This window comes from Phlebotomus papatasi, chromosome 1 (assembly GCF_024763615.1).
Source record: "Phlebotomus papatasi isolate M1 chromosome 1, Ppap_2.1, whole genome shotgun sequence".
In the NCBI taxonomy this organism is placed as follows: Eukaryota; Metazoa; Arthropoda; class Insecta; order Diptera; family Psychodidae; genus Phlebotomus; species Phlebotomus papatasi.
In genome coordinates this window covers 101353839-101373166 of record NC_077222.1, presented here as the reverse complement: position 1 = coordinate 101373166, position 19328 = coordinate 101353839, and the positions used below count along the sequence as shown (strand labels likewise).

The 19328-nt window shown below is 32.4% G+C and overlaps 1 protein-coding gene across 4 annotated transcripts in view; it reads left to right on the top strand.

Annotated features, from left to right (window-relative positions):
* The first annotated feature begins 274 nt into the window (after positions 1-274).
* LOC129810103 (uncharacterized) overlaps positions 275-19328 on the top strand; it is a 74122-nt gene continuing 55068 nt past the window's right edge. For 2 of the 4 annotated variants that reach the window (XM_055860377.1, XM_055860375.1), the window contains exons 1-2: positions 319-695; positions 6519-6873. In XM_055860377.1, coding sequence (XP_055716352.1) covers positions 6624-6873 — 250 coding nt within the window. In that variant the 5' untranslated portion in view covers positions 319-695; positions 6519-6623. Of the gene's footprint in view, positions 696-6518; positions 6874-19328 lie in introns of all 4 variants that reach the window. The other 2 variants (XM_055860378.1, XM_055860376.1) reach the window with 2 other exon arrangements.

Here is a 19328-nt window from a genome sequence, read left to right as displayed (position 1 = left end):
GGGATGAGGTTGATGTATATTTGTCCTTTTTCGATTAAGGCTGAAAAGTGTTGGGAGCTTTGGCAATTCCCCTCTTTTTCGATATGGCTCCCCATGAATCGGAAGCACCCGTATAGCCCCAATGTAATTCTGTTCTTTTCAAACATGGCGACAAATGGTGTTAGGCCAAAATGAGACGCATAGTGTTTTTGCGGGGAAATAAATGCTCCACCACAAATACACTCATACAAGAGATTTTCCATATCATTTTCCCTCCTGACGAGAGTGTGCGAGTCACCCTTCGGTGGCGAGTGTTTGTCAGCGTCAGTAATCAAAAGAACGTAGCACGGGAATAATCAAACGAAACTATATATAAAATAGAAGAAAAATATTCTAATATTAAGAAGAATATTTAAAAGAAAAACTATTAAGAAATAATATAATTTTCTTTTACCTTTAAACTATACTTTTAAATCACTTTTTACTAAAAATATAAATAAAAAAGATATTCTAAATATTTATACATTCAATGTGTCTGAGAACAATAATAAGATTTACTAGTGACACTGTGTAGCTTTTAAAGAAACTTTTAACACACAAAACTTGCGTCTCATACAAAATGTCGTGATGTGAAATGTAAATTGGAAAAGCAATAACTTGATGAATTTCTATTAGAATGTAGTTTTCACAGAGAATCTGGTGAAGGAAAGAAAAATGTAACATTATATATGATTTTTATCCCACCATGTTACAGTTCTTGGATTTTGTTGCCTTTTTTTTCTTCTTTTTTGCGTCCCCCAACCGACTTTAACCATCAAATCGATAAATAATTAAAATTGAAGTTTTTTTTTTCTTAGTGCTCTCCTCTATTTTCTCTCAACCAATCACTCGTGTGGTTCTTGTTAAATTGTGTTATTCTCTCCCAAAAAAAAAAGTTGTGTGCTTAAGTGGGTGGAAGGAATAGAACATTCATATTCGATTGTTTCATATCGTGTTGTACATATTTATGGGGACACAATCTCGGAGACCTCCAAGTTGAGTAATAATTTTCATAGGGAAAAAAAGGAGGAGAGAAGAGAAAAAAAAGCTCCGGTTTGGGATATATCAAATCGATGGATTATGTCTATTTTGTGCAAAAAACCTATCAACAAGGATAAAAGTCTGTCATTCACTTCATATTTGTTTATTTTTGTTTTCTTGCAAGACTTATATACGAAAGAAAAAAAAAACAGCATAATACGGTTTTAGAGAGAGAGGGCGTACAGAAAAATCCATATTGTGAAAATAATTAAATGGGTACAAAAATCAATGCACTCCACTTCTTTTTTTTTATAATACACTCAAACCATTCACAATTTACATATATAGTGACTTCGAAAATAAGTATAGAGGCAAAAGCTCGATAGAGAGCTTTTTTTTTCGGCAGTGTCGCCTGAAATAATAGCGAATAGGAGTATATAAAAAAAATTCCCATAAATCTCTGTAATATGTTTTTTAAAAAACTAAATATATATAGAAAATAAAGTCAAGCATTATACATATTAGATGTGACTGATTATGATATATAATATAATAAATTCTCTGCTATTATTTATATTCACGAACGCACATACATTCACATTACACCATTTACTACATGGGGGTATGTTTTATATTTTTGAAATTACACGAAACAATATCGTGTTAGAGAAATCTGGGCGTGTAGTGTTCCCCTTACATAGGCACTGTGTAGTGTTAGAATTACCCAGGAAAGGGTCTAGTTTTTTTCTTCTTCATCAAACTCCCCAAGATTCAATTTCAATGTATAAAATTTTTACGGTTTACATTTTTATGCGAAAAAATCTGTGGTATGTTCATTCAGTATTAAATTCCCATCCAGCCCTACGACATCTCAAAGAAAATAGAAAGAAAATTCAAATATCGTTTTCTACATTTAGGTTCCCCGAATAAAAAAAAAATAAGACGAATAGAGAACCAGAGTTGGATATTTTAAACACATATTTGATTAATGATTAGGTATTGTAGTTGAAATGTATTTCATCTTCAAAAGAGGAAGACGAAAAGGAAGAAAAAAAAATCCATGCTCTCAACTCGGGAAAAGTGATGATAACGATGTTTCACATTAAGTTGTGATTTGAGCTTGGGTGGCATAATGGTTCCTAATATTTCGAAAGAGGGGATTCATCTCCCAGAAGTCACCTTAGAAATTTCCTCCTCCGAGCATTTTGTATTCAAGCACTGAAAATGTTATAGTTATCGATTTTTTCACAGTACCTCCCGCCCCCCCTACCCCCTCGCATCAAACAGTCTAAAGAGAGAAATTAATGACCGTCCATTTTTCATTACCGCGCTGATTTTAACTTTACTTTTCATCAATAAATTTAGATTTTTTTTTCCAGCGAAAAAAATAATATTTTAAACAAAATAAACGAAAATTTTCATAGTGAAACTTAATTAAATTTCCACTCACAATAGACCAATGAGTGCTGTAGGGGAAACTGGGTTTGCACAGCCTAGGGGGCAATTTTGAAAATACATTTTTTATTATAAAAATACCCTAGATATAGGGAGTTCCGGCTTAAAGCCCTCTACACATTGGGAGCAATTTTTGTCAAGGATTACCTTTTTGAAGGAAATGGTATGCAGTGCTCAGGAACGTCAAAACTCTGTTACTGTGTTATCACACTTGCACATTAAAATTTTAATATGATTCACATTAATTGTCGCTGGTGAGAGTCCAAATGTGTAATTTGTGTGTTTGAATCATTTTATATTCAAAATTTGATCTATTTGTTGATAAAAAGGTAGACTTAGCCCGCAAAATTTGATATAAATTGATTTATAGCATTAATGGGAAAAATTAATGCGATCTTCTCTTTAATTTTTTAATGTGAAAAATATTTATGCTTTAGGTAAATTTAAACTTATTTTTGCAGGCCAAGTCTACTTCTTTATCAATAAATAGAAAATCCCCAAATATTAAGTGACTCAAAGACACAAATAACATATTTGGACGCTCACAAGCGACAATTAATGTGAATCACATTAAAATTTTAATGTGCAAGTGTGATAACGCCGTTAGAAATGCAATTTTTGACGAAAATTGATCCCAACATGTAGAGGCCTTAAGTGAAAACGGATTCAAAAAATTTGATATAATTTGCCTACAATTGGGAGTTCATTTTAAAAATAATTTTTGAAATACCCCTCAATTTGAAATACATTTCTTACAGTAGACTCTCTCTCAATTGGGCATTTGGAGCAAAATGTCATCCGGTTTATCGATGTATTTGGGCGTCAAAGCCTTTGTAAATTCCACAAAAAGCGTTCAATTATAAAGAATCACTATAAAATAGGATGAACTACAGCGAATTAGCTTCATAATTAAACGTGAAAATTGTCAACAAAATTTTTCGCCCGATTGAAAAAGAGCCGATTGAGTGAGAGTCTACTGTATTTAGAATTTAGAAAAAATATCTTCTGGAATGAAAAAAATATTTAGAAGGAATATACTGTTCGAAAAAATCCACAATTTTAATCAAGTTATTCGTACACTGAGAGAAATCCGAAAAAGTTAAAATAACATTCCGGAAATGTTAATTTTATCCTGCAGAATTGATCCAAAATCGGTGTAAATATTACACTTTTTAGGTGTATTATGGGTTAAATTTACCCTTCTTTCATGTTGATTTTGCCCTCATAAGGTGTAAAATTAACATTAAAAAATGTTGATATATTTTTACACCCAAAAAGTGTTAAAGTTATGACGAAAAAGAGTTAATCGCAGCCTCTTTTTTTCTCAGTGTAGTGTCCGATTTTAGCCTCAAATTGTCATAGATTACAAGCTGTTTTGAATTATAAATACTCATAGAGTAAGCTTTAGAAAGGCGAACACTTAACAGCCTAACTTCGTATTTGTATGCTGAAGTCGCCTCTTGTAATCGGGTTTTCGGTGTGTCCGATTTTCAGCACTGTCCGACTTTAAGCTATATGGAGTTTCGGCTTTAGAGAAAACGGATTGAAACGATTTGATATTAATTGCCCACAATCAGGAGCTCATGAATAAAATATTTTTTGAAATGCGCCTAAATGTATGCATTTTTTCACGAAGTAAATGTGAAATACTTATGAACCATTGATGCTGAAAATAGGCTGAAATAGTGGCGCTGAAGATGTTTTGCATACATTGCGGCGTTTTTGTAACTTATTCGAAAGACTTCTCCTGTGGGTATGCAATTTTTCTATGTCACTGGGAGTGAATTCGCGGGTTTTTTTCAGTCACGAGAATTTTTTTGAAAGCGTAACTCCCTGTAACAGGTCATTCAATAAGTCAAAAATTTTGAATGTATCTCGAATGAGTCATCTCTCAAATAACAATGTGTCAAAATTTGACAGCAATTGGACCATTGGCTCTTATGTTATAACTGTTATAAGTAAGGGCCTTGACAGACCTGAGGATTAGCCGAGAGGCAGCTTAGAGTAATTATGTTAGATATAATGGTCAAACTACATTTCCATCATTTTCCACTAAGTCATCTCTCGGCTTGAGTCGTAAGTGTGTCTAGGGCATAACCTAAAGTGCTTTTTCGAAATAGAAAAGTAAAAAAAAATTGCAACTACGAAAACGGTAACTCAAACTAAATTGAAGCTGGATAATTATTAATAAGATTCTTCACCATGATGAAATAAATGTGGTTTTCGAGTTTTAGGTGTGGCAGCACAAACAAAAATGGGATTAAATTATGTGAACAGTCCAGAAGACATCAGAATTTATTATTATTTATTTATTTTGATATACCGGGCTTTTATTGATATTTTGTACATTGTGCGGTTTTCAATTCTTTCAGGGATTTCTTTCAGTGAAACATAGAATCAGTCATTACAGAAATGAAAAAAAGAATTATACGCGTATTCAGGTAGTGTATTATGATGTTTGTGTTTGAAACGAAAAACTGTACCAAAAAAGTACAAAATGAAATTTCTCCATCATACTCGAGAGAGAAATAATTTTATGCATAAACGTTTGAGAACGCACTTTGTTTATATTTTCGGAAAATGTCATTTGACAGCCCGCCATATTCCAATGTTGTCAGACATATGCAAAGCGTGTGAGAAAAAAAGGGATTCGAATTTTAATTTCATGAAATTTTCCTGATCAAAAAAACTGTTTTGGACGATTTTCGAAAGACTCCATTTTCAACGATGTAAAAAAAAATTGGATATAATTGTTGAAAACTGTATATCGAATTTTTTTCGGTATCCTCTTGATAACTGAAATCGTATTTTACCAAAAATAAATTTTTTTCTTGGTTACAGAAAGAAAAAGGCGTGAATTTTGATTTCATGATTTTTTTTGATCTAAAAGGTGTGCCGGAGGCTTTATGGTTCCGGCACATCTTTTAGACCAGGGAGATTTCATTAAGTCAATGTTCACTTCTCTTTCTTCCTCAAAATATTTGCGTAAGCCTATCCCACTCTTTCGGCCTGAAATTGGACTGAACTAAATTAAATTTTGTGTATTGTCCAAAAGAAGAAGAAGAGTGCGAAAGAGTAGGATAGACTTATTGAAATAGTTTTAGAAGGAAAAGGATGTGAACAATAGAACAATATTTTAATTAATTTTCTGGAAGTATTTTTCTGGTAGTAATCCTTTAAAGATTTATCAAAAATCAAAAAAAAAATTTAAAAAAAGTGTACAAAGTGTAAAAAAAAATTTTCAGTAATTCATTGATAAATTGTAAAAAATTTGAAAAATGAAAGTTAGGTTCAGTGTCAAAAAAATCAAGTGAAAAATATATTATGCTTGCATTATTTTATACTTTTTATTTTTCGTAATTTTAATTAAAAAATTAGAGTATTCTTGTTTTTTTCAAAAATTCAAATATATAAACGGGATGTGCGGACCTACCCGGAGTGTGCTAAACTACTTCGGATATTTTGTAACAAGTGAGAAATGTACAGTGATACTATTTTTATTTTTTGGAAAATTGAATTATTTTTCTTCATTTTGAGTAATATCAATGTATAGCCTATATTCAAGGATAAAATAAGATCTATACAATATTTCCCCAAAAATCAAGTTCGTGAAAAATCACCTCAAGTTCTCACCTTTAAAAACCCTGCGGTCCTGCTGTGCTACCCCAGTTTCCTCTATAATTCAGGGATACCAAACAAAAAAAAAACTTTCAAAATTTATGATAGCTGTGTAAATTGCGTACGCCATCGAGGATATTTATTTAACGTTGAATTTTGTCACAGAGTAAAATTGAAATAATCTGGTCAAAATAGTTTGGCCATGCATAAATTGTGTGTTTATGTGGAAAATTAGTTTCTATTTAGATACTTCCACCAAATGAATACTTTTGACAATTCGAGAGCATTTTATTTTTCAAAATATTTTATAGGAAATTTATGTTGGGAAAAAAATGGAAATGGCAACTTTATTCTGTCGCTATGAATAGGGGATTTGTTTTTCTCAATTTATTTTACGCTGGTGGAGCGCAGGAAGAAAAAAAATTAATCGAATCTCTTTTACGCAGCTTAACATCATAAACACCGACTATATAAATATGACAATAAATAACTGATAATACTTACTAAGAACTCTTGAAGATGATGTACGTCAAAGTGTATTTTATAGTGTTATGAATTTGGGCAATAACGAATTATCTACTAAGATAGAAATGGATCCAGTGAAGATGCAAGGGACCATATTATTTGCCTATATTGTATATGTTGCAATTAGTATGGTGAATTATGCTGAAAGCAGTGAATTTCCAGAAAGAGAATGTTGTGATCCAATATATCCACCGATACCAAATCCAGAACCTGTGCCTCCAGCACTTCCAACAACAACCATTTCACCATCGTCGCCTACACCAACAGGACGTTCAGGTATATAGCATGGTCAACACTTTCTCCTCCTCATTTTTTTTTAATTTGAAATACAAGAAGCCAAAAACTAAACGATATGTAGTTGAAGTAGTCAAATATACTCCCCTGTACCTAGTTTCCGGAAGTATTTCTCACATCAGCCTTTTTGATCCATCTCGATTTCAAAACTTTTGAGAACACTACACCTTGTCCAAGTTTTGCCAAAGTTTTGAAACTGCAAGTTGAACTAGGTGGAATATCACTTTATCTGTGCACTCAAATATGAGCAGGCAGACCATTTAGTCACTATCTGTCATATAATAATATAATCTGTAATTTTGAACTATGTATTCTTAATTTAATAATTAGAGTTGTTACATTCCGGACAATGTCCCATTTAATTTTGGAATAGAAAATCAAATTTTACAGGTATTCTTTAAATGAGAATCGACATTGACTTTATAGTTATATAATAATTAGAATGCGACACAACACCCAAAGAGAATTTAGGCTTTCTCGCACGCGAGATTTCGAGCCATTCAATATTATTTTTTCTTAAAGGGGGTTTGTCAGTCCCGTGCTATGTTATAATGAGTCATATTATTCGATTCAAACACCTTATGCTAAAAAGTTACTGGTAAAATAAAACGGATTTGAACCCTAAAATAGGGGAAAGTACTCTCCCTTCGAACGTTTAGGGCAGAGGTGTGGAAGAACCGTTGAAACTGAATAAACGTCAAAATAAGTTTGTTCTGGTAGCGTTTTGACCATTGACATGCATATTTTATTTGACGTTTATTCGATTTTAACGGTTCTTGCACGCCTCTGGTTTAGGGTAAAGTGATACAAGTTGAACAACGGTACAAGTTGGACAGGGATTTTTTGCTTTTTTTATGCACAAAAAGTCGTTGATATTCGAATTTTCATACTAAACTTTCGAACAAAGTGGGGAAAGTTTATAAAATATCACACTAAAAAGCTCGCAAGAGTTAGTGATTATGAAGTGATTAAATAATAGGACAAGAACATTAAGCGTCGTTGTTCTATTTTTTTCCTCACAACATGTGAAGAACGCCACATTTTGACACTTGAGCACTTCGAAATTCGAACAGTAGGGGAATTCTGTAATTTTCGTGGCACTGTCACGTGTGAGTTCGAAACCTGTCAATGCCATTCGAGCTTTTTTTTGTCATATCATATGAGTTCGAAAATGCAATTCATTGAATTTTTAATGAAATCTCTTTTCTTGATGATTTTATGAAAATACAGTACGTCTTGGTTGATTTGTTTAACAAAATTCATTGTCATTTGAATTGCCAGAAATCTCAAATATGTGACTTCTGACAATGCCACGTGAGCTGAAATGGCAATTTCACGGCTACTGAATCGCATTTTCGAAAAAGCTCTCCCAAGATTCGAACCCAATTTGTCATATGGCATTGTCAGAGCGTTACAGAATTCCCCTCCAGGTTATACTTCAGCCACCTTGCACAAGTATCAAGAAGTAATAATGTCTCTTTTTTGGCTTTTCAAGGCCATATTTGTGGACGGTAAGACTCGCAATATATTTTTGATAATTTGTTAGTCTTACGTTATCTACTTCCTGAAAAGAATTAAGTCAGATTCATTAAAGGAATACAGGAAAAATATAAAGTGATTGAATCCATAGTGGCTCCGTTCAGTAATAACCTTTCGAAGAGACAAAGCCACTCTAAAGCCAAGCCAAACCCATTCGAAAATCTACCGGAAGCCTAAAGTGCAAGTTCACGTACTCGCCGCTTTAGCGCTGATTGTTCTGCCATTTCGAATTTCGATATTTTTGACACTTCAATCGTTAACAATGTCAACAACAGTGTGCAAAGTTTGCTGCAAAAAGTGAATTTTTGTGTAGTTTTGTGGAAATTCAGGATGGCAAAACGTCTTAATTGCACTTTCACTCAAAGAGATGTCCTTTTTAGGAACTTGCTAATTTTTGTGCAACTCGTCTGTTTAAATTTAAACATTCGAACTTCCAACGGGTTTTTAGGTAAGTTGATATACCTTCGAATCGGTAAAGGAAAAACCTCTACCGGAGAGAGCTCTCAAATCGGGAAGGTTATTACTGAACGAGAGGAGTATGTACGAAGCCTGAAAAATTTCTTCTAATTGTCTATTAAACTGTAAGGAGCTAATTTCAAAATAAAAACAACGAAAACAACAAATTTCACTATTTCTAGTCCATTCTCCTAATGGGTTAAATTCTAATTCTGAGTGTTCTGAGTCAAGAAGTAAATCAATGGGGGTAGCCCGGTTACGATGGCCAAGTAACATGTTTTCTTAAATGATTCCTACTTCCTAGTGTAAAAAAAGGTGAAATTTGTTCATAAATCTTTTACTGCATTTTAATTAATTTCAAAAAAATAGTAAAAGTATTTTCGAGATTTTGAATTGCAAATGTTTCTACTGCTACAGAATTACCGTACCTTCTTATCATTGCTTGGATCTGCAATTGCTGTAAACTACTCATCACATAAATCAGCGGCTCATTTAAACTGTACATTTCCTTATTAAATTACGAGAGTTTCTGATTTACGGACCGGGTAAGTTACTTTCATTGCTGATCCAAGCGACAACGTTCTGCCGGTGATATCGATCGTAATTTTGTATGATACAAAAATATAGGGTAAGTGTGCCTAATTCCGGCCAGCTTGTAATTTCGGCCACCTTTTTGTTCCTCGAATTTCCATGAATTCTTAGATTTTACGTACTCTATAGATTATACAATGCAAAAGAATAACAAAAAATGTAGCTTCGACAAACGAGATGACGTGAAAAAGATATTGGAAGAATTCCCGAAGGGCAAGGAACTATGAGAATGAAGGTGGCCGAAATAGGGCACTAAAGCTATGTCTACATTTTTATTCATTTTAAAATGTATTAAGAATGATTTTAGAGTAAATAAAGACGGTAAACTCTATACAAGGTTCCATGCAACACTCTTACAAAAAAAAAAGAATAAAAAAAATCAATTTGTATTTAAAATATTACATTTCAAACTTGAGACTGTGACGCTTGCATGCAACTATGCCGAAATTTGGCACACTTACCCTAAGTCAGAAGATAACTGTTAAACATATTTTCTAGATAAACTAAATTATCGATTTCGATTAAAAATTTTGTTTTTAATGGCTCCGATATACTTTTGGATCAGGAAAAATTTCATGAAATCGAAATTCACATCTCTTTCTTTCTCGAGGATTTTTCATATATGTCTTATTTTCGCACTTAAAATTCGAATGAAATAAATTGAATTTGTGGTGATGTTCAAAAGAAGAAGAAGAGTGAGAAAGAGTGGGACAGACTTATGCAAAACGTTTGAGAAAGCAAAGGATGTAAATTTCGATTATATGAAATTTTTCTAATCTAAAAGGTGTGCCAGAGCCATACCTAACAGATTTTTTTTTATTTTTAAAGTTTGTTATACAAATGAACTTAAGAAACTTCCAAGGTGAATTTGGAACAATTGGAGTTGTAAAATTAATTCATATTTGATTAAAATTATGTTAAAAATGCAAGTTTTAACGAAAACTGTTCCCAATGCGCCGTTTCCATTGAACATTCTTTAACAAATTAAAACATTTTAAAATGGAATTTTGAAGATCAACTAAAGGCTTCTTCTTAACGTTTTTCAATTTGAAGAATAAAATGATTTTGAAGATATTTTCTGGAATATATAACTATCTATTTTCTCTTGGAATCACTCATTTCATTAAAAAAAATGATTAATATATCAATCATTAGCAATTGATGTAAATTATTCGGGCCTTTAGCCAGGTATTCTCGTTACTAATAGGAACATAGGGGAAAGTGACCTGCCTTTGAATGCGGCAGCCTTTGAATATTTCAATTTTTCTCTTATTTTTCAAAGCAAGAACCCTATTCGCTAAACTATAGTCAATACAACTAACTATTTTCTATTAACTTTGATTAACAAAATAGAATTTTTGCTTTGGAAAATAAGAGAAAAAAAAAATAAATGTTCAAAGGCTGCCGCATTCAAAGTAAGACCATTTTCCCCTACTCAATTTTATATGAGAATTGATTATTCAGGTGACGAGTAAGATACGACAATTGCTGATCGAAGCGATGATACATCAATTTCTCGGCTGAATATTATTAAGCACTTATTGAGTTGATAAGTTGTTCTGAAACAGCTAACTACTGACCAAATGCATGAAAATGAGATAAATCCAGTAATACTTTACCTTGTTATATGGGTTGTGAAACTCTGATAATCCAGACTATATTCATTTTCAAATTACATTGATAAAATAAATATCCTTAGTGATTCATTTAAAAAAATTTAGAATAACAGCCTAAAAGAATTAGTTATTTTGACCTCTACAAAGTACGAAAACTGGAATACTGCTATATGAAAACATCTATCTTAAATAAGGCTATTTCATTTCTTTTTAAATTTTTAATCATATTGCTATATTTTTTAAAATTATTTTCAATATATTTTTCGATGTTTTCTTTGAGAGAATTTATTGCCTTAATAATATAAAATGAAGGTAAAGTGAAAAAAAAACGTCTGGAGATAATGTTTTTTATTGGGGATCACCAAAGACCGCAAATTGATATCTCTTACCGTTTAAGCTCCAGAGCGGCGACAAATTGGAAAAAAAAACGGATTGTAAACTACTCTCTCTTTGAGTTCGAGCAGTAAATTATTTTTGAAGAAGTCACTGACTCTGGTAATCCATTTCTACACAAGGGGGCACTTTTTTTCTCCGCGAGTAGCCCTGTTTAACTGTTCTCAATTTTTACTTCTCAATTTTTTGTTGAAATATTCAACCAAATTTTTTAAACTTACGCTTTTTGCATAAATTTTCAAATAAATATTTTTTTTGTTATCATAATTCCAAACTCTCTCTGTCCCGAAAATGGGCATAGGGGGAGGTAGGTCTACTTTGAGCTGTGGAGCTGGATTGTTATACGACATTTTTACCTATTTCTAAATGAAGCTGGTCGTTATAATTATTTTATTTAGATCCACAATTATTTTGTTTATCCAAATTACGTCATTATTAAAACATAGTAGTACAAAAAGTTTCCATTAGAAATATGCGAAAAATCGTGTCGAAAAACCTCCCCCTACTTTTGGGAAAAATTTAAGAATTAAGAAATGTTTTTAATTAATTAATTTGCTATTGGAAAAATTTTAAAAATATTCATACACAATGCATATTTGCAGAACATTAAATATTTATCTTTAAAGATCCTTTATGATGCTATTACAATGGAAAATAAAAAGTAGAAATCTATCTCATGAACGCGTTTTTGGCACGTGACTGTTCTCAAGTGCTTCTACATTATCGACTTTTCTTTATGTTGACACCTGTTTCGACTGTTTTCTCCAGTCCTCGCTGTCCTCTAAACCAGTTCACAGTCATTACAGGAACCAACACAAAGGAAAGTCGATTATGTAGAAGCCCTTGAGAACATTAATTTTTAGAACATTACTAATCGAATGTGTTTATATGTATTATCAACTTTTCTTTATGTTGGTACCTGTTTCCACTGTTTTCTCAGTCCTCGCTCCCACCATACAGTCGTGACAGGAACCAATATAAAAAAAAAAATTGATTATGTAGAAGCACTTGAGAACAGTTATATTTTAGCGCATTACTGTTCTAAAGTGTTTTTGTATTATCAACGTTTCTCAGTGTTCTAACTATTTCGATTTGTTTCCCCAGTCTGTGTCGTCTCCTAAAACCACTTAACAATCAAGACAGGAACTAACATAGACAAAAGTTATGTAAAAGCACTCGAGAACAGTCACTTTTTTCATATTACTGTTCTCAAGAGCTTTTGCATTATCAACTTTTCTTTCTATTTTTTTTTTGTTTTTTTGTTTGTTATTTTTATTTGTTTCAACTATTTTTTTTTCATTATTTGCTGTATTCTAAATCACTAGACAGTCATGACAGGAACCAACGTAAAGAAAAGTCGATTGTGCAGAAGCACTTGAGAACAGTCATTTGCTAAAAAAAAAATTAGATTTTTCATTAGAATAGCACCATTATTCTCAATAAAAGTGTACTAGGGCAAGTGTGCCAAATTTCGGCATAGTTGCATGCAAGCGTTAAGGTCTCAAATTTGAAATGTAATATTTTTAATAAATATTGATTTTTTTATTACTTCTTTTTTAAGGAGTGTTGCTTGGAAACTTGTAGACTTTTTTCGTTTTTGTTTTCTCTAAAATCATTCTTAATACATTTTAAAATAAATAAAAATTTAGACATAGCTTTGGTGGCCTATTTCGGACACCTTCATTCTCATAGTTACTGACCTTTGCGGAATTCTTACAATGTCTTTTTTACATCATCTTGTTTGTCGAAGCGACGTTTTTTCTTATTTCTTTGCATTGTGTAATCTCTAGTGTATGCGAAAAATAAAAATTATGGAAATTCGAGGAACAAAAAAGTGGCCGGAATTGCAAGCTGGCCGAAATTTAGTACACTTACCCTATGTAATTGTACTCACAGAAAAATTTCGACTCTAAATTTAAAAATATACAAGATTCTGGGAACTTAAATTGGACGTGAATCACCGAGGCGTTTAAATTTAGAAGCTCTGAGCGAAAGAAATGGGCTAGAATCCCTAGCTCTTTCAAGTTAAGAGATCGGGAACTTAAGTTCTGCATTGGCTGGAAAATGAAAAATGTCTAAAGATTTGCAAATTGCAATTGAACTAAATAATCAAGGATTTAGAATTAGGGCATTGTCATTCATTGAATGGGATTTGAATTTAAATTCCTGCCCAAGAAGCAAAATAGCTGCCTTATAGAACCAAGTATTAAACAAGTCTTTTAGTGCACTTTTAAAAGACTTAAAGTGAGAATTTTCTGTTAAAATTCCTATAGAAGCTTTTAGGATCATTAAGAGTGCGCCACTTGACTTATAGTAATCTCTGTGATGGAACCAAGAGCTTTATAAGCAAATAAAACGATTTTTGGTTCTATAGTGCCTTACTTAGAGAATTCTACAAGACTATATTAAGAAAAAATTGCTTCTTGGGTGGGTGTTTCTGTTTAAGAATTTTCCATTTTTTTGTGTGTATTTCCACGGAATCGTGAAAAAACTAAGAGTTCTTGAAAACACTAATAACGAACCTATATAAAGAGTTTTCAAAAGTATTAGTACGTAAGAGGAAGTGGTGCATATGGTGCATATTTGAATTTGGTTCACTTTTGAAATAAGGATTTTTTCTTCTATTTTTAAATGGAATTGGACCTTTCCTAGATATAATTTAACTCAAGGAACCTATTGTGAAGCTGAATTACTTCCTGATAAGGCTAACAAGAGCAAGGCCCTGTTTCAAAGGTGCCCCATTATCCCCTATTGCGTTTCTCTTTAATTTACTGTGATTTTTTTATTTATTTAAAATATAGCAATTCCCAAATCTATTGCAACAGACATTCCTTAAATCAGTCTTTAAACTTTCCAAATACGAGGTTAAGTTACCACCAAAGATTTTAATCACAGTCCCATAATTGAGAACAATATGTACTGAACAAATTAATTCAGTGCTTTCCGAAGAAGATGGATGTAATGGAAATGTTCATTTTGGGGGATGAATTCCTTGTGAAGGCTAAAGCTGGAAATCAAGTGTAACAGATTTTGACATGAGTATCGATTTGCTACGACAGACTTTTCTTTGAAGGGGTGTTGAGCAACGGCTGAGTAATTGGATTTATTCAAAATAAGCCAAAATATGGAATTGTAAGGAAGATGGTTGAGAGAGTTTCTAGGAGAGAGATAACTTGTAATGGTATTTAAAGAGGTAGAAAATGCAAAAAGGGGTTTTGTACATAAATTTTGTATGATGAGTATAGGGAGGAGGATGAGAAAATATGTGACAATATGATTTAACACGCTCGAAGGAATGTGTACACACGGTGAATATTTTGCTTAAAGACGACAATATTTTGTTTGCCAAGAAATGGATTTAAATAAAGATAATACGATTACTTGACAGGGAAATCAAATTCATTTGTGTGGACATAAGGTAGATAGCGTCACCCCACTAAGGCAGATAAAGCTTTAATTCATTGAGAGATAAAATCGCACCTCAGCACGACAGAAAATTAATTAGATGACTTTTTATGACAATTGACTACAGTTTCGAGTATACCAACTGAAATGTTTTTCCTCAATGAAATTAATGTCTCTAAAATTCAAAATAATTTGTATACATTTGATTTGTTGTATAGAGGGTTGAATGGTGTACATTCATAAGCGTACCAAAACCATAATGGGTTAATACAGTTTCTCAATTAGCAACGCTGAGAATTGTCGATCAATATCGTAACCCTTGGTCAGTGTGGAGTTAGAAACTATATAAAACTCGCCTTTTATATAATTTATATATCGTGTAGGCAGTATTCTGTTAGTCATTTCACTCATTGCTGTTTGCTTCACCGCTTTGTGTACCTGGAAATAGACTCCGATAGTGTAATTCACATATATTACAAAACACATGTACCGATGTACTCGAGTATAGCATAGGAAAGAAGAGGGGTATGAGGGATGTTCATGTGACACAAAAAACGATATAATTTCAATATTGATTTAGAATGTGACATCACCGTACCAATCTTAAGGGCATTTTCATGCTCCTTGTCGCACGTAATGAACCTCGAAAGGTACTAGAAATCTTTGGGGTTAATTTATATCGTTCTACCTTCATTTTGACTTAAAATACACCCTTCAATCATATCATAATTATGCTTTCAGGAGTTATACGGGGCTGCTACACAGAGAAAATTTGCATTGTAAATTTCACTATGTTGAATCCTAAAACATGGTTGGGTGAATTAATCATTTATTAATCACTAGAAAATCACAATCTTTAGGAGTAATTTTGTCCTTGATGGTGTATTACAAAACAACAAACGGATTTAATTACTATTTACTTTGCTCTTTTTTTGTGTTTTTTCAACTATTATTTAACACTTCATAACTTAAATCATGCAGTGTTGTAAATAAATTTGCACAAATTTTCACATGGGGAGAAATTTTATGTTCTTTCTTTCTGTACGCAGTAAACAAATGTGTAAAATTTTATTAACATTATAATAGTGTGAAAATTGAACATTTTAATTGTTGAATTGCAATGTGTGTAAAATTTCCCAGTATTGCCATCATAAATATTTTCAACAAAGTCGTGTAATTTAAAATCGTTGGAAAGACAAAGGGTGAATAATGTAGGGAAACTCGATCCAATCTGGCTAGGGAGTACAGTGGCAACCCAGAAAACCTGGGGGAATCCATATATTTTTTCAAGGAACCCTGTGGATCTATGTTTCTTCAGGAAACCCGGGAAGACCATTTTTTTAAGGAACTCTGGGAACCTATATATTTTTTCAAGGAACCCAGTAGACCCATGCTTTTTCAAGAAACCCATTTAGTTTTCAGGAAACTCTGAGAACCTATTAATTTTTCAAGGAACACAGGGAACCTATGTTGTTTCAGGGCACACGGGGAACCTATTACTACTTTCAAGACACACAGAGAACCTATGGCTTTCAGAGAACCCGGGGAACCTATGTTTCTTTTAGAGAACCCGCGAAACACATTTATTTTTTCAGGAAACTCTGACTACCTATGAATTTTTTCAAGGAACACAGGGAATCTGTGTTTTTTCTGAGAACCCGGGGAACCTATATATTTTTTCAAGTTATCCACTGGACCTATTTCAAAAATCCCGGGAAACCCATTTAATTTTTCAGGAAACTCTGAGAACCTATTAATTTTTCAAGGAACACAGGGAATCTGTGTTCTTTCAGGGAACTCTGAGAACCTATTAATTTCTTAAAGGAACACAGGGAACTTTTTAATTAGTTTTTTCAATGAACCCGGGGAATCAATACAATTTCAGGAATCCCGGGAAGCCCATTTATTTTTTTAGGGAACTCTGAGAACCTATTAATTTTTTCAAGGAAGACAGGGAATCTATGTTTTTTTCAAGGAATTCAGCGAACCTATATGTTTTTTTCAGGGAAGACGGAGAATCCATATATTTTTACGGGAACCTGGAGCGAACCCAAATATTTTTTCAGAAACGCGAGGGACCCATATAATTTTTCAGGGAACCAATGGAACCCATATAGTTTTCAGGAAACCTATGAAACTCATGTGTTTTTTTTTAGGCAACCCGGGGAACTCATCAATATTTTTCAAGGAACTTATGTGGAAATTAAGAAACCCATTTCTAAATGCTTTACTCCTTGTAAAAACACACAACTTCATAATATTTCTTTGTTATATGGCCAAAAATTACCACTAAAGGCAACGCTGGAGGGATCCTTAATGAAGGTCGAATTGTCACTCCAAAATAAAATGATGTTTTGCAAATTATTTAGCAATTTTTACGAATTATCTTTTGCAATGTGGTACGGAAATCCAATGCCATACGTTTTGCATAAGACAATTATTTGGTTATTGAGAACTGAACAGTGAAAATCGTGAATATAATATAATAAAAACATTAATTTAGTCTCAAGTGTCATATAAATGATTTAATAGCCCCTGGGGTAAAGCCCCATATAGACACAGGCTGGTCCTTGAGAATATTTAACCTGTAAAATTTAGTAGTAAAGATTTACCCAAATTGTTATACACCGAGGACTTAGGATCATCAATTGAGGTCATTTGCATGAATTTCCTTTATCTAATCCTTTACTGCCAAGTTTTATAGGCTAAATATTGAAAAGGATCAGCCTGAGTCTATTTGGACCCTAAAGCAGTCTTCAGAATAGAGGTTTAGCCCAGTTCCCGACGGTCTCAAAATTTAATTTCAGAATTTAATATGTCATTATTTGTTATTAATAATCCAATTCTAAGTCATTTTTTTCCAAAAATCTTGGTTGTTAAAAAGTTAGAGCAGTTAAACCATATGGCTAAATTTCAGGTCTGAATCTGAAGCACGTATAAAGGCCCCAATAGCCTCCAGCTGATCCTCAAGAATATTTAGCTTGTAAAATTTGGCAGTAGAGATTTATTATAAACTGTCATACACTGAGAGCTATTTATTTATTTATTTATTTAATTCATGCTAATATGGGCTTCAGACCTAAGGCTTAGCCATAAGGCTTAACTTCTCCAATCTCTTAAATAAAAATAAAATTTTGACTTGGAAACGGACTATTAAGGGGAATTAATTTATTTGAATCAGAAGAACAAATTAAATTGATTGCTATTTAGGATTTCAAGACCTTCGGAAACTAGGCTAAACCTCTAGTCTGAAGGCAGTCTAAGGATGATCGATTAGGGGTCTTTTGCATAAATTTTCTTTATCTAATTCTGTATTGTCAAATTTTAGAGGCTATATGGGCTAAATTCTCTAGAGGATCAGTCTGAGTCTATTTAGACCCTAAGATGGGGTAATTTGGAATCATGTTTAATTTGAAACTTTGAAATTTCCTACCACTTTTAGATGCCGAAAGGAAAAAGCAACGATAAAGCACCTTTGAACGTAAGACCTTGTACTTCCTCCTGGTTTTCTTTTTCTCTTTGACTATCTGAAGCAGAAGGAAAATTTTTAATTCCAAAATAAACATGATTCCGGATTAAGTACGACAACTTATCCTAAGCTTGCAGTTTTCTATAGCGTCGTAGAATTGAAAAAAATTATGATATCCGTATCTGCAAAAGCGTTCTTAACATTTAGGAAAATTGAAGTACTTTCCCCTCTCGAAAAGTCTTTCAAACAAACAGTTTAGTTTAACCATCAGAAAGAGAATTTCGTAGAAAATAGAATTTATTTACAGTTTCCTGTCGTTTGTCTTAATTTTGCAAACAACATAAGTTATAGTTTACAGACTTTAGTTTGTTTAATGAAAAAAAAAGAATAGAAATTATGAGAATATAATTATGAGTCACCAATATTGCTGTATACTTTTATGATGGTCTAAAAGCAATAATAACCATGCTCAATATTATTATTATTTTTTTAAGTATATATTTTTCTAAGAACAACAACAGGAATTACAGTTTTAGTATTTCCTTGAAACACTTTAATTATTTTCCATGCATAATTATAGTTTAGGTATTGTATATGTGTAATAAAAGGTGGAAATGTTTTAGCAACACTAAATTATCGAAAAGTTTAAAAGTTATGCATATACAGAGAAACAATTCGCTAGAGATTAATTCACATTTAAATGATTCTCAACCACTAATTGTGAAATGTGTAGAATTAAGCGGAGTAAACTTGTGTTATACATTTTCCGGATGACTGAAATTGTTTCAGAAATAAATGTTACGAGGAGAAAAGATGAAATTTAACTCTATGCGAATAATTTGGACGGAAATATCTTGTTGCAGTCTACAAAAGTTCTACCCTATGACAGAGTTAATTATTACATTTGAAACTAATTGGTGTACCACTGGTACTCAGTCCATATCTCATCTTGTACTATTTAGTAAATG